Source organism: Tinamus guttatus, unplaced genomic scaffold (genome assembly GCF_059628265.1).
Source record: "Tinamus guttatus ecotype Peru unplaced genomic scaffold, ASM5962826v1 Tinamus_guttatus_pri_ptg000046l, whole genome shotgun sequence".
Classification (NCBI taxonomy): Eukaryota; Metazoa; Chordata; class Aves; order Tinamiformes; family Tinamidae; genus Tinamus; species Tinamus guttatus.
In genome coordinates, this window is record NW_028288580.1 from 1,374,822 (window position 1) to 1,389,748 (window position 14,927).

At 38.9% G+C, this 14,927-nt stretch overlaps 1 protein-coding gene across 1 annotated transcript; it reads left to right on the forward strand.

The window, feature by feature from the left end:
• Positions 1–6: 6 nt before the first annotated feature.
• On the forward strand, positions 7–12,671 carry QRSL1 (glutaminyl-tRNA amidotransferase subunit QRSL1). The gene is made up of 11 exons (XM_088538310.1): positions 7–80; positions 296–455; positions 1,128–1,226; positions 2,671–2,767; positions 4,536–4,712; positions 6,727–6,902; positions 7,011–7,123; positions 7,621–7,813; positions 9,556–9,673; positions 11,544–11,749; positions 12,252–12,671. The coding sequence occupies exons 1-11, from the start codon at positions 57–59 to the stop codon at positions 12,461–12,463; spliced, it is 1,575 nt and encodes a 524-aa protein (XP_088394436.1). The 5' UTR covers positions 7–56; the 3' UTR covers positions 12,464–12,671.
• Positions 12,672–14,927: the final 2,256 nt, after the last annotated feature.

Sequence of the window (14,927 nt, forward strand, 5' to 3'; positions counted from 1 at the left end):
TACTACGCTGTGCCGTGCCGGCGGAGGAGGCGTGAGGCCGTGCGGAACCGGCCGCCATGCTGCGCGCCTCGCTCCGGGAGGTGAGCTGGGGCGCCGGGATCCCCCTGCGAGCTGCGGGCGTGGGGGGAGGCGCCGCCGCGGGGCCAGGGGACGGAGCAGCCGGTGCCCCGGTTGGCCGCCATTAGGGCCTGGGTGTGTGGGTGAGGGGGGTCGTGCCCCAACATGGCGCCGCGGCGGGGCCGGCCGCGGTTGTGGCTCGGCCGCGGGGCGCTGAGGGCCGCAGGGGCCGTTGCAGGTGTCGGCAGCGCTGCGGGAAGGCCGCGTGGGCGCCGTGGAGCTCTGCCAGCGCTGCCTGGCCCGCGTCAGAGGCACCGGCCTCCTCAACGCCTACATCAGCGTGGCGGAGGATGCGGCCCTGCGGCAGGCCGAGGAGGCAGAGAAGAGGTACCGGAGAGGTACGTTACGCCTGTGCCCGGTAAAACTCTTGCGCGGGAGCTCGTCATCCCTTCCTCCTTTTCCATTGCCTTTCCTAGGTGGGAGAGAAGGATGGGATACTTATTTTTCTCTCGGGGTGACACTTGCAACCTCTGACAGATTTAAGAAATTTGCCAACCGGACTATTTTGCTTCATGATGCAGGCACTTAACTCCTTTTTGGTAGAATGGGGGATAATCAGACACCTAGGGAAGACATTCTCTGCTACTGACATCTTGTAAAGATCATATCTACTGTGTGCGTCAGGCAGAATTTATGACGTTAGTCTAGGCATGGGGTAGATATAAGGGGTACCAGCAGTTGAAATAAGTTATGTGGTTGCATTTGAAAAAGTAAGCACCCCTCTGGGATTGCTAACCTATGTGCAAGCAGCTGCCTGTACTGCAGGTTTAGGAACATTTGAGAGCAGAGCTCTGCAGAGGTAACTCTAGTTTGGGTAGGTTTAATGCTGGAGTTAGAACAGAAGATGGTTTTTGAAAATGTAGCGGGCAGTCATCCCATGTGATGTGGATAGCATCCTTATGTCCCCCAGAGATGCAAAATGATATGTGAAATAAGATGTAATTGATTTTAAAAAATGTACATATACACTTTCATTTAATCCCTGTCGTCTTTGTATTGACCTCATCCAGGTCAACCACTGGGCGTTCTAGATGGAATTCCTGTTGCAGTAAAAGACAACTTTAATACAGCTGGCATTGAGACAACGTGTGCATCAAACATGCTAAAAGGTAGAGTAGAACTTTTCTAAGTAAAATCAGATCTCACTTCAGAACTCTTAATTCTTTTTATTATGGAGGAGAGTCTTCCAAAAGTCTAAGTATTTTCAAAAAACTGAAGTCATTTGAATCTTTTCTGCTTTCTGGTATCATTGGTTCAACATCTTATATAAGCACATTTTCTTGTTTATTTATATAGCTATATTGCTCCTTCAAAAAGTGTTTATTGTAGCAAACATACTGAAAGGTAACTGTCTGGTTCATATTTTGTTTCATGTTATTTTGCAATTTATAAGAGAGCAGTTGGTGCCTTTAACTATTGTCCTGACTAGCCAAATGCAGATAGTCTTTCTTCTTGCTCTGTCTTTTTTTTTCCTGTTGATAATTCTAACTTAAGTAGCTTGTCTGTATCACTGTAAGAGAGTAGTCATTACTGGTTTTCAGTGCATTCTGTAGTATACAAACATATTCTGCAAGCAATTTTACTTTTTTTTTTTTAATTTGTTCAAATTTTGTAAACTTATTGTTTCAATTAACAAGAAGATTTCTGAAGAAATGAAAATGTTTCTCTAGTAAAAGCACCTTGGGGGGGAAAAAAAGGCTGTGTTTAAAACAAAATCTTTTATTATAGGCCAATGCAAATGGATTCCTTAATTTTCTTTTAAGGAGAAAGTGTTTCTTATCAGCTTTATTTTGCCATATGTACAAGTTAAAGCTGTAAAACTTAAAGGGTAGGATTCTGCTATTTTTTGAGCTAATCTGATGACTGTGCTTTTATAACAAAAGAAACAAACGAAAGGCTTTCCCTTATTTCCCTTATATATATATATATATGGCTTTATATTACCTTGGATACTTTTCCTTGTGCACATTTGATTTCTTTTTTGCTAGTTCCAGCTGAAGGTTGGGGGGTAGAGAAATCCCTGTCAATATTCACAAAAGGAGTTGGTTGCTCTCCAGGATCTCATACAAATGACATGTTTCTCATTCTATTTTATATAAGCTTTAAGGGATCGCACACTTGATTGCAGAATAGCCGGTTAGTATTTCAGCTTGTGGCTACCTCTATGCTCCTTTATCTCATGATAATTGCATAGCTTGGCAATTTTCTGTAGAACTATTTCTAATTTCTTACAATTTTCTGTGGCACAAGGCAAGGCATTTTAGATATCTCCTTCAAATTGGTTGATTCCAAAAATTTGCTACTTTTATGGTAACCTGTTTGTGTGAAGTCCTAGTTCTACAATTTAAATTGTACAATTCAGAATTTCTGGAGTTGTATGTTATGGAAGAAGAACTTTTGGTAAATTTCGCTGTTGTTAATATGAAGCCAAAATTTATCACAGTTCTTAAGCAAAAGTAATGACAGCCTTTGGAGTGTCCAGAGCAGTAGTGCCTTCTGAAAACCATCCCTGTCTCACTAAATCAATGTCATAACTGTCCTGATTGTTTACAGGTTATATTTCTCCTTACAATGCTACAGTAGTACAGAAGTTATTGGATCAGGGAGCTGTGCTTTTAGGAAAAACAAACCTAGATGAATTTGCAATGGGGTGAGTGATGTTTATTATTTTTAATGAGATTGCACTTTAAATAGGATGTTTGCCACCTGTTTTGATTTACCCTATTTAATCCTAATTAATCCTCAATTTCTTTTTGTGTGAGTTTAGAAAATAGTGAATACCTATCTTCAAAGAGCATCTGGAGGGAGTTGCATGAATTTCTCCCTGAATATTTATATAGATGTGTAAATCACATAAATGTTGATTTTTATGAAAGTGGTGTTTGACCAGAGCTGTGCTTGAGCGAGGGGGAAGCGACACAGCCCTGGCAATTGTAAAAGGCAAGCAAGCTTTTTTCGGGGATCCAGCTATGCTAGTATAATTGGTTACTACCCTGGTTCTTTTTTTGCTGCCTTTTCTATGCTCACTGGGTGATTCCTGACTTTAGCTAATTATTATCATGCCCCAGGGCATGATAACATCCACTGGGGGTGTGATTCACGAGTGTTATTCCTTTGTGTTCTCCCTGAATTGCTGCAAGCAGGATAATCCAGAGTAACAGTTCAAATTGTCTAAAGTGATGTTGTTTGCTTTTGTCTGGAGCAAGTTGGGAAAGGTTCTCACAAATGGATTCTCCAGCAAATCAGTGAAGGCAGCAAGCTATGGGAGGGAGCAGTGATGGACTGTTAGGGATTGGTCACTGCTGGACCTGGAAAGATGTCTGTGAATTTATTTATCCATGAGAATAAGTGTTGTATTTTGTTAGGGTTTTTGGTTTATCCAATCTAAAGAACTGATTGGAAACTTACACAATTTGCAAGGAAATAATCCGACTGCATTGTTTTGATCTTTGTGAAAAAGAAACTCCTCAAAAGAAGGGCAGAGAAAAATCACAGGAAAAAAAAAAAGGAAAACAAAACAAAAAATGGTTATGCAGTGATGGAACTGGTCTGAACTCATCAAAGCTCAAGATTTTTCTGAAAAGGATTGTCCCACCCCTGGCCTCATGTCTGGACTATGTGTTTGCCTGGTCTCACTTGTGCTAGAGCTGGCATGACTGCACCATGTGCTTGGTCAGGGGAACACAGCTTAAAACTCATATCTTGGTATGATTCATTTCCTACTGTCAACTTTCTCTTCTGTCAGATAGTTGAACTAGAAACTTGGACACGCTAGAGTCAGGAAGAACATAAAGACATTGGAGGAAAGGTGGTAAACCTCCTTCTGGCAGCAGTCTACACTTAGGCTGCTGTAGGCTACTTGAAACTGGACTGAGAAGCCAGTCTGTCAAGCTAAACCAACAGACTGTGACCTCAAGAGAAGTCTTTTTATTTGCTGAGCAGTGCTCAGTGCTCATCATTCCTGCTGTTGCAGGACACTTTTTTATGTGTGCGCGTGCTTCTACCAACATAGCTTTTTACAAGAGTGGACATATTCATTTGTCTCTTGCAGCTGCAGGGCTAGGAAGGTAGAAGAGCTTTGGTTTGCAGCAGATGCACGGCTTTACTGTTAGAGACTCGTAATCAGTTTTATGTTGTGTTATTACATTAGCTTTAGTGGCATTGGCACATGTCAGAGTGAGATATGAGTTCATGTTTCAGTCAAAGCACTGTGTCAGAAAGGAGTGAAGTTCTTAAAACCTTGTAATTCTTTGTAACATCTTTGGAATTGATTGCACAAGGATATACATAAACCTGTCATTCCATATAGAAATTGAATTTGCTGAGATGAACAGTGGATTACTGGATAAATAAAAAGAAAAAATGAATGGATTGTTGCATGTCACTCTTGTTTTTATTTATCCTTTCAAATATCTTAGATCTGGGAGTACGGATGGGGTATTTGGACCAGTCAGAAACCCCTGGAGCTATTCGAGACAGTACAAAGAAAAAAATCCATCAAAATCCCATTCTGAGAATGAAGATTCTGAGTGGGTAATAACAGGAGGAAGTTCAGGAGGCAGTGCTGCTGCCATATCATCTTTCACATGTTTTGCGTAAGATGCTTTTTAAAATTGTATTTAATTAAATTCCTCGAAATAATGTTGCAAGCTTTAATTTTATAATCTTTCAGTAAGCTAGTTTATAAACTAGGTTTCATGGAAAGTGTTCGTTTGAAACGAGAATGTTACTTCCACTGGTACACAAGAATTTGTTTTGTCATCTCTGGTTTATTCACAGAGTGTAGATGAATTTAAGCTTATTAATTTTAAGTGTCACACTGCATACTGATGTGAACACTTTGTACTGCGTGGAGTAAAATACTGATTTGATAAAATTTATCATTTTATCACACCTACTATCTTAATAGAGGCATGGTATTTGTGACGCATTTTCTACCCAGATTTGTGTTACATGTCATTTCTCAATTGTATTTTAGTGTACAAAGTCCCTGAACTGACACCAGTTAATAACTGCTCCTGTTCTTTGTTTTCATAGCTGGGTTATGTAATAGTACACATGCATGAGATCACATGCATGAGGTTTGGGAACTAAAAGATTTCATTCAGATCCTTTACTTGAAGGAAGCCAGCTGCACAGATATACTAGATGGATATCTTAAAAAAAAAAAAAAAAAAAAAAAAAAGCTAGAATTTCTTAATTATTATTTTTCACATAGGATAGCAATCCTTTATTTAAGAAATCAATTGCTTGTATTGTCTTCCCTTTCAAATACATGAGAGACACCTGACCCTTAAAACTTTACACCTTGCTACTTATGCAGGTTTTAGAGCTACATAGTGGAGCTCAGTATATATAAGATTGTTTTAGTTGTGCTTTAACTCTTTGCTACCATTTACATTGAACACAGTGCAGCCTGGCCCAAGGGCTGCTGGTCCTTGTCCTACACCAGAACGGTCTGATCTTGGGATGGTCTGGCACCATCTCTGGTGGTTTGGGGCAAGCTTACCTTCCAATCTGCACTGTTTAGCATTTTGTCAAATCAGGGAGATTTTTCTTGCAGCTATTTTATTGCCCATTGCCTCTCACTGTTAGTTTCTTCCAAGTATCTGGAATGTTGCCAGTCTTTCTCTTTTCAATTGGAGTTTTGGATGTACAGAAATGTTACAAAATGATGGCGTTTTGCATTAACGTAACAGCTTTGAGAAAATTCAGTTTCAGCAAAGTCAATTGAATTGGTTCAGCCATCTCGCAAACAGATGCCTATGGAAAAAGTCACATGTCCACTTCAGTAAAAACTATGTCGTCTTCCTAAATTTGTTTTATATTTGTCAAAGATCTTGATGAAAACAGTTTGATTAAAAAAAAAAAAGAGAGGGAGGAGAGCAGTTTAGCTAAAATCATTAGAAACATGAGAAGAACTGGTATCACTTCAGTGCAACTTGGCTGTACCATTGCAATTCCTAAAGTAAAAATCTTAGTTTAGAAAGGAGACTTCCCTTACAAAAGAACAATAAAATGAGTCAACTTACAATAATAAGAAGAAATTGTGTACTAAAATTACACTTACAGTATCATAAGGTGGGAGTTCTGATGCTGTGCTTTGTAGGCTTGGAAAGCAGGAAAAACGTCCTCTGCTGTGATGGGAATTGTTCACTTTTATTGGGAGGGATCACTATTTCTTTGGATACTGGGAAGAGCTGCTGCGCTATTGGCAGCAGGATAAATGAGATCTGAATGTCTGGGCCGTACACGCAGTTTCATGGGGCATATCTTTCCGAGAACGCAGAAATGGAATAGACCAACAGAGATGCCAGAAATAGATATTTAGGAACCTATTCACAGGGCCTAAATTCTCTCTCTCTGTCACTGCTTGGTGGAGAGAACTGAGCTCTTCCAATGACTGATTCAGAGGCCCTAAGAAGGATACTGAGAACAGATTAAAAACTAGTGGATGTAAAGAGCTGACTGAAATTTAGACTATAAGTATGACTTCTAATCTGGAAGAATATACATGTTTTTAAAACTACACATCATAAAGCCGTGCATTTTTATTGTTTGGAAGTGTTTTGAATTATTTTACTAATGGTAATTCTTTTGAAACCATAGAGCTTTAGGGTCAGACACAGGAGGATCTACCAGAAACCCTGCTGCTCATTGTGGAGTAGTAGGTTTAAAGCCAACATATGGACTGATTTCTCGCCATGGTCTCATTCCTTTAGTGAACTCCATGGACGTGCCAGGAATCTTAACCAGATGCGTGGATGATGCAGCAGTTGTGTTAGGTATTTCTACTCTATATATCTTTGTTTACTTGTTTACAAAACAGATCAAATTCAAGTTTTTCACTGTGTTTTTTTTTTTTCCTATTCACATGTCATTTCATATTTCAGGTTTACTTGCTGGGCATGATCCTAAAGATTCTACTACAATTCAGGGCGCCTTTAAGCCATTTGAGATACCTGATTCAATAGACGTCAGAAAGCTCTGCATAGGAATTCCTAAGGTAACTTTTAAATCCTGTCAATATTTGATTTGATAGGCAGGAATAGCAAATGGCAGTTGCTGCTGATGTGTTGTAGGCAACGTTTTTTTTCTAGCTTCCTACTTGCATTAACCCTAATATTAGGGTTTAAATGTGAAGACATGCAGCCCATGTAGTACAGAACAGTACAGTGTGATCCCATAAAGGGGTGGACAAGCAACTAACAGGGGAACTTCTCATCAAGAAATTGCTGCTGAAATTCCTTTGCTTACACACGCAGGTTGAGCCTACTGAAATGAACGTAATACTTTTGAAAGATTGAATCCTGTTAACTTCTTTTACTATATAGTGTATATATAACTTCTATAATATGTAGTAGGTACAGAAAGCTGTAAATTCTTAAAATCATTCAGTGGTGAGGGAATAGCTTCAAAGTATTTTAGCAGATAGCATTTGCATATTGACTGCCACTGAAAGTAATCCAATGTATAAAATAATTTTCTCTGTTTTTCTTTAAGGAATACCACGTACCAGGGCTTTCTAGTGAAATTCAGGCACTCTGGTCAAAGGCTACTGACCTTTTTAAGGATGCAGGTGCTAAAGTAATTGAAGTGAGTTTACCCCATACTTCTTACTCAATTGTCTGCTATCATGTGCTGTGCACAGCAGAAGTAGCATCAAATATGGCCAGGTTTGATGGACTGGAATATGGTAAGGCCTTAGAATTTTTATTTGAGCCCATCAAAAGTATCAGTTATAATGTGCATGCATTTCAAAAGTGTGGTTTTTTTTGTGATGTTTCTCTATGTTACAGTAGAGCAAAAACTTTGTTCAAGTAAAGCTGGAGTAACTCTCTCAACTGAGATGACCTAAAGGAGGTGTTCTTGCTGTTGTAAAACCCAGATATCCCTTAGGCTAAGGGAATGAATATATTTTTTATTTTTTATAATTATGATTTAGTATTGCTGAGTGTTTATAATATATTTGATAGAATAGCAGGTGGTATTGAATTCAGATTTATGATGGTACTGCCTGCAGTGTTACATTGTTTGTTTGTTTGTTGTTAGCTCTTAAATTAAACCTACTGTGTGGGTAGTGCCTTATAGTGCTTTATCAGGGCTAGGCAGAGGAAAAAAAATCAGTCTAACCAAGCTAAGCTTTTTATTGGTGACTAGAACACTTGTACCAGTGTAAATGGTGTATTCAGTGCCTTTTGGGGATAAAAAATATCCTGCATTTGATTTTTTTTTTCTTTTCACTTTATGTTTTTTAATGATTGCGTAATATACAAATACGAACTAAAGAACAATTGATAACCCATGGCCAAAGGAAAGAGTTAACCTTAAAATAACTTTTTTTTTGGTGCTTGTATTGTATGACTAGACCAAGGAGGATAAGCAGTAATCCATTAAACCTTTACTGTGTCAAATGTACGTCTATTATTTGTTCATGTATCTTGTTTACCACTATTGCCACCACATACACAAAATTCTATTTCAGAAGATTAAGTACTAATATTTCAGAGAGCATTAAATAAACAGCATTGCAAAGAATTGGCAACTCGCCTTTGTTTTTTACCCTGTAATAATTTGATATAGAAGAGATGCAAGTCACTTGAAAGCCGTGACAGATATTTCTATTGCATTAATTTTTGTTTTGAACCTAGGCTTTTATAATGTTTGAAGCATCCTACTTGGAGTCTGCTCTGTGATCCCAAAGCTCCAATAAGCAAAACCAAGATTTTAAATGATATTCCAAGTCTTTTCATGTATCTGAATTGTAGAACAGAGTGCTGGTCCAAACTCTACAGTAAAGCGCTGCTCTATTGCAGCAAGTGAAATTGCATTAATATAGCAGAGCTTTTTCTCAATCCTCTGTCTTTTAGTATGCTGCAGTTACTGAAAAGATTTAAGGTGTCATAGAAAACGGCTTCTTGTGCTTCAGAGATGTCAACAGGCTTAATATCAGGCTTTATATGAATGAGTTAGTTATTTTCACAAATCTGCTTTTAGGCCTGAGGGAGAATTACTGATTATCTACCTCCTTTGAAGAGTATAGATCCACGTTACGGAGTTCTGTTGTTTCTTTGTTCAAGATAAGCTCAGTACTAAGTCAGCATAGTTATTGAAGTATTTACATGTGTTCCTTTTAGGAGAGGGAAAGCACTTTTTTTAAAAAAATCAGATATTAAATATAGTAGCTTTCTCAGCTTAAGTTATTAGGGTGAATAGAAATATTTCATTTGTAGACCCATGAGTGTTTAGGGTTAAAAGCTGTGTAATATCTCTATTAAAAAAAAAAAAAAGAGAAAAATGCTTTCTTGTTTTTCCAAAATAGTACCATGTCAGACTGCAATAAACGGTGTTACTATATGTACTGTTATTTTACTGTTGCTAAATCTTAAAGATCGCAAGACCCATTAATCTCCAGATTGGCTTTTTCTTTCTTTTCAGGTCATCGTGCTGCCATGAAGCAGTCCACAGAAAGCATGTATGCTGCCACACGCCAAGAAGGTTTTAATGATGTTGTAAGAGGAAGGATACTATCAGGAAATTACTTCTTATTGAAAGAGTAAGCAGAGTCCATCTTAAAGTTCTAATTTACTAATTTAACAATTTCTTATGCCAATTGTAATGAAATTGGCCATCATGACTTGGGAAAAAAATGCTGTTCCTGTACCATTATCATGTAGCCAACTGCCAATAATGAATGAAAATGTAACCTTTTAGTCCTACCAGGGAGTTTTTTGACCTAGTTAAGTAAAATAAGACAGTAATTTTTTACTCCCTTATCAGAGTATTGCCGCCTGTTAAATTACGCAAAAAATCTGTCCTACTATATGTCATTGAAGCTGTCACTGTTGCAGTGTTGCAAGTTCTGTAGCTGTTAATCTCATTGAAGTTGCTCAGAAGTCTGCTGGAGAAGTAAGAAGGTGTAGCAATTAACTATAGCATCCTATCTCAGTATGGAGGAGAGGGAAGGAACTGGCAAAGGTAGTGAACTAACATTTTATAAAAGTCAGGTGTTTATCAAACGCATCCAAGAAAAGCATTGCTCAGCGTTTGTGGGGCTGGGGGTCTTTTTTGGTTGTTTGTTTTTTTTCATTCCTTACGAACATAATTTTAAATTGTTAGAACGTTTATTTTCTCTGTATTTTCTTTAATATATAAAACAAAAAAAAAAGTGTAATCAGGTTCAAAGCAAATGCACTGCAGAAAGAACTCTGTCGGCAAGAGTATTCACGAGATGTGACTTATAGCAGCTCTCAGACAGGAATGTTGCCAGTGAGTGTGTAACAACCAGCTTTTATGGAATGCTGGCATTCCTGCTAAGTATGCTCCTTCTGGTTACAACTGTCCAGATCAGCTTTCCTAAGTCTAGTGTGAATGCTTTAAAATTCATGTAACACACTTTGTAGTGAAGGAATGCAAAACTGGCTTGAGTGAAGACTGAACAGTAGGAGTCCTATTCCTGTCAACAGTAAATTGCTTTTAGAGAACAGAACCCAAGGTTCAGAAAGCGTTCTTGGAACAAACTGCAGAGACGAGTGTCTCCCTTCTGCAAGCATAGCAATTCACTGAGTATTTTTATCTGCCTTTGGAAATGTGTAAAATGCCTAGCTGTTTGATTCATGAAATGATAGATGCTTGTAAGCATATCAAAATTAATGGAGAGTATGTGCTTGATTTAACATTTTTTCTCTCTCTCTCTCTCTCTCTCTTTTTTTTTTTTTTTTAAAAAAAAAAACCCCAAATAGTCTTTCAAGCTTAATATTCTGAGTTCCTTTTTATTCCTTGTTTCCTTAAATTAACAGCGGGCATGACTTCAGAAGTGACTCAAAGATGGCTGGTTTTCATAAAATAACTTGTTAACTAGAATCTGGGGTCTCTTTTTTTTTTTTTAACGGATGTTTTCATTTGTTTTCTAGAAAATTAAATCTTTCCGTTATTCTGGTGAGAGATTGAATTTGGGGCAATTTAAGTTGTTTTATCTGTACACTCTCTGGCAGACTGTTCTGTCTTAGGATACACTTATACTCTTATTTTAGAGTAGGTGTTTTTTTTTTTAGATGACCATTGTTTTTGAAAGAACTTCTAAATTCAGAGATATTCTGCATATGAAATTAAAGGGAATTATAAACAAAGGCAACCAGATGGTTTCTGCTTCGAAATTGCAGAAGGAGAGTTTAGAACTCCATGGACTACAGCTTGCATATTTACGTGCAGAAGAAAAATTTGTCAGTCAGTTTTCCCTGACCCCTTAGTGGCTATGAGAGCATAAGCACCATGTTTGATGACTTAGGTTTACACTATATCGAACCCCACTGTGTGTATTGAACCAGGAGGAATAATGAGCTCGTATTTTCTAAACTCACTAGGAAGTTAACCTCTGTATTTTCAGAATTAAAGCATTCAACCCTCTTCTTCATATTTCTGCCTAGAAACTATGAAAAGTACTTTGTCAAGGCACAGAAAGTCAGACGCCTCATTGCCAATGACTTTGTGAAGGTTTTTGGAAGTGGTGTTGATATTTTGCTCACTCCTACCACTCTGAGCGATGCAGCACCGTACGTGGAATTCATCAAAGAAGACAACAGAACCCGCAGTGCGCAAGATGATATTCTAACACAGGCTGCAAACATGGCTGGTGAGTAAGGACAGGAATCCAAGTACTTTTTTTTCCTCCCCAGTTAGTTTTTTGTCTGTTCCCTTCAGTCACTTCACCTCTTGTTTTGTATCAAGAGATATCAAACCTATGTTGTAAATCATACATGATAAGCAGGTGAGGAGGGATTATAAGATGCTTATAAAATCACTTATAAGATGCCTTAAAATGTAAAGCTAGTTTAAAACAATGCTCCTTGGAGCTGGGTCGATGCTGCAGAGAAGATGGATCTTTCAGGTTTGGAAAGCTGAAATCTTTCTGATGAAAATCAATTCCCATTTGAGAAGATGCTGTCTCCTTAAATCTCTCTAATTCATTTCCTTGTGATTGCCTGACAGTACCTTTAGTTCATTGACTTACACGGTTTTAACTGGTTTCTTTCCTGTATATGTATGTATTCTGGTTCTCTTAGGATTGTTATGAAAATGAATCGGATAGTTTGTTTAATAGTAAACCTTTGTGTGTATAACTTCTCTTCCTTCAGGACTGCCAGCCATAAGTGTTCCTGCAGCTCTTTCGAAGAGAGGTTTGCCACTTGGGCTTCAGTTCATTGGACATTCATTCCAGGAGAAGCAGCTTCTCACTGTGGCCAAATGGTTTGAAAAACAAGTTAAATTCCCAGTGATCCAGCTAGAAGACATGAAGAGGCATGACTGCAATGTCTTTCAGCATCAGAAATCTGTTTCTTCTTTGTAAGACAGATCTTGCTAGTCAGCTAAAACAAGAAAGCTGCAGGGTGGCTCTCTAAAAATGTGTTTTTGCAGTTAATTCTATTCTGCAGAAATAATAATGTAGCTTAAGAAGACCATATGCACTAATGTAGGATGGAATCATAACAGCTTGTTACTGTGTAATTAAGCTGAAGTGAATCATTAAGCAAACATATTTGTGTTATTAAGAGCCATTTATAATTGACACTGTTTTCACTAGATTCAGATTGCGCGTTGCCTGTGGAGGTTTTTATTTTTCTTTTTATTCCTGTCCGATCTCTAGAGGGCGTCTAAGGTATCTGGCCCAGTAGAGAACTAGCCTGAAACCTTTGTGTGAAAACAGCATGGGTGCCAAAGGGCTTGGTTTCCTTCTGGAATGTAGGCCTTTGTAATGAAAACAACCAGCCAAGGTGTAATGGAACAAAGGAATCAAGGACCCATGCACCAGCAGGTAAATGCAAAAGGGAAAAAGGAAATAACGTGGAAGTTCATTAAAAGTGCTTTCCTCAAGCATGTGCTGGAGGTGAAATAGCTCCTGGGTGTACAAATTCTACAGATTACATCCGTTGCAAGAAGGATTAATTCTAGATTTCTTCTGCAGGAAGATGCCCTCTAGCCTTTGTGTAATCTGTATTTGGTTGTTTTTGGTTTTGTTTTCTTCCTACATTGCTGCTCTCTGTAATCAGCACTTAAAATTATTCCTTACTAAATAAGAAATTAGCTCCTGCAGTTTAGCTCACCAGAAGCATTATACCAACTCTCTTTGGATGGATGGTTATTCAATACAATAGTAACTTGAAACCAATTTTCAAACTATGGTATTAGGCAAGTGGAAGACACACTGAACAACCAAGAAGCTCCTGCAAATGTTGTTTCCATTTTCTATAGTTGCAGAAGGGTGGAAGATTAAAGTTGTAAATTTGTATTTGTATCAGAAAAAAAATGGTTTCGTTACCCACACTTTCGCTGATATAAAGCAAGGATCTGAAGCCAGTCTCCAGTATCTCGGTAGGTGCTCCAAGGTGTCCTTCCATGCTTCTTCAGTTGCTAGCTTTCAAAGTGGAAACATCTGAATAATTATTTACTCAATGAGGAGCCCAGTAGAGAAGGTACAATCAAGACATGTTTATCCCACAACTCTGAATAGTGTCATTTAAAACTTTGTTGATGATTGAGACCTGTCTTCAAATTAGAGCTGTAAGGACTGGTAAAACCAAGATCCTGGTGGGTGCTCAAATTTCTGGGCTCTTAGATTCCCAGCAGCCCCGCAAAGTCTCCTGCTCCTTCCCACCTTCTGCTGCTTTCCCCTTTCGGGGGACTCCATACCTGAAGCTCTTGCTGCAGTCCCCAGTGTAATACTGGAATTCCACCACAATGAAAGTGAATTTTGAGGTATAAGCAACAACATTTCATGTTTTTTGAGGTGATATCTGAGATACTTGGTGTCTTATTAGAAAACCAACCAAAAATAGTTGACTGTGCATTTCAGCAGAGCCTGAAGTCGCTTAATGCCAGGCTTAGGGCAAGGCGATTCAGGGCTGGGCGCAGGACTGCTGAGCAGAGGGTTGTGCAGCTGCTGCCAGCAGCCAGCCAGGGCTCCACGGTTACAAACAGTAACACTTCTATTGTAGTGCAGTGAAATGCTCACAATCCCTTGTTACCAGAGCAAAGGATTTCAGAACACAGGAAGGTCTGGAGAGGAATAAAAAAAATCTGCCTATATGAACATTTTGTACAGCTGTCTTGAAAAAACAATCCACTGATACAATGGAGTTGAAATGCTTTGGCACTGTTATGTGGCTGCAGCAGGTGGCCAGGTGTAACCTTACCACCCAGCGAGCCCCGGGAAAGATTTGCAGCCAGAGGATAATTTCAAGGCTTCCTGAAGGAAACAAAAGCTCGAGCTTTAACAGATGAACAATCTGGTCGAATGTTTGGGAGGGGGAGATATTTTTCTCCAAGGACTCAGAAATAAGATTATTACATAGTAGAGAAGTTATTTTGAGAAGAAAATTGTTAAGAACTGCTGTGAGATATTTTAAAATACAGCTGCAATCTGATGTATATATTCCTGCTGTGTGCTTTCAGGTGTTTTCCCTTCACCCTCCTTAAACTTTTCACAGCAAGGACAAATTCAAAGCAAACTTGCTTTCGCATGGCCGCAGCTCTTTACTGTTCACATGTTTCTCATTTTCTCAGGTGTAGGGCACTCAATAGTTACCATGACGTCATTGTTGTTTTTCCCCTTACTTAGTGCTAGTCACTTTGCTGCTGCTTTTATAGTTCACCTAGGAGCTAATCTTGCTGGAAAGCTGCAGTGGGCAATGTGCTTGGTAGCCTACCAGGGCCGCCCGCCTTGCCAGGGTGTCCCAAGGGCTTCTCCTTAGCTCTGCGCCTCTCAATGCTGTTGAGAACTGTATGATCTATAGCTCTGGACTCGTCTACTTCCA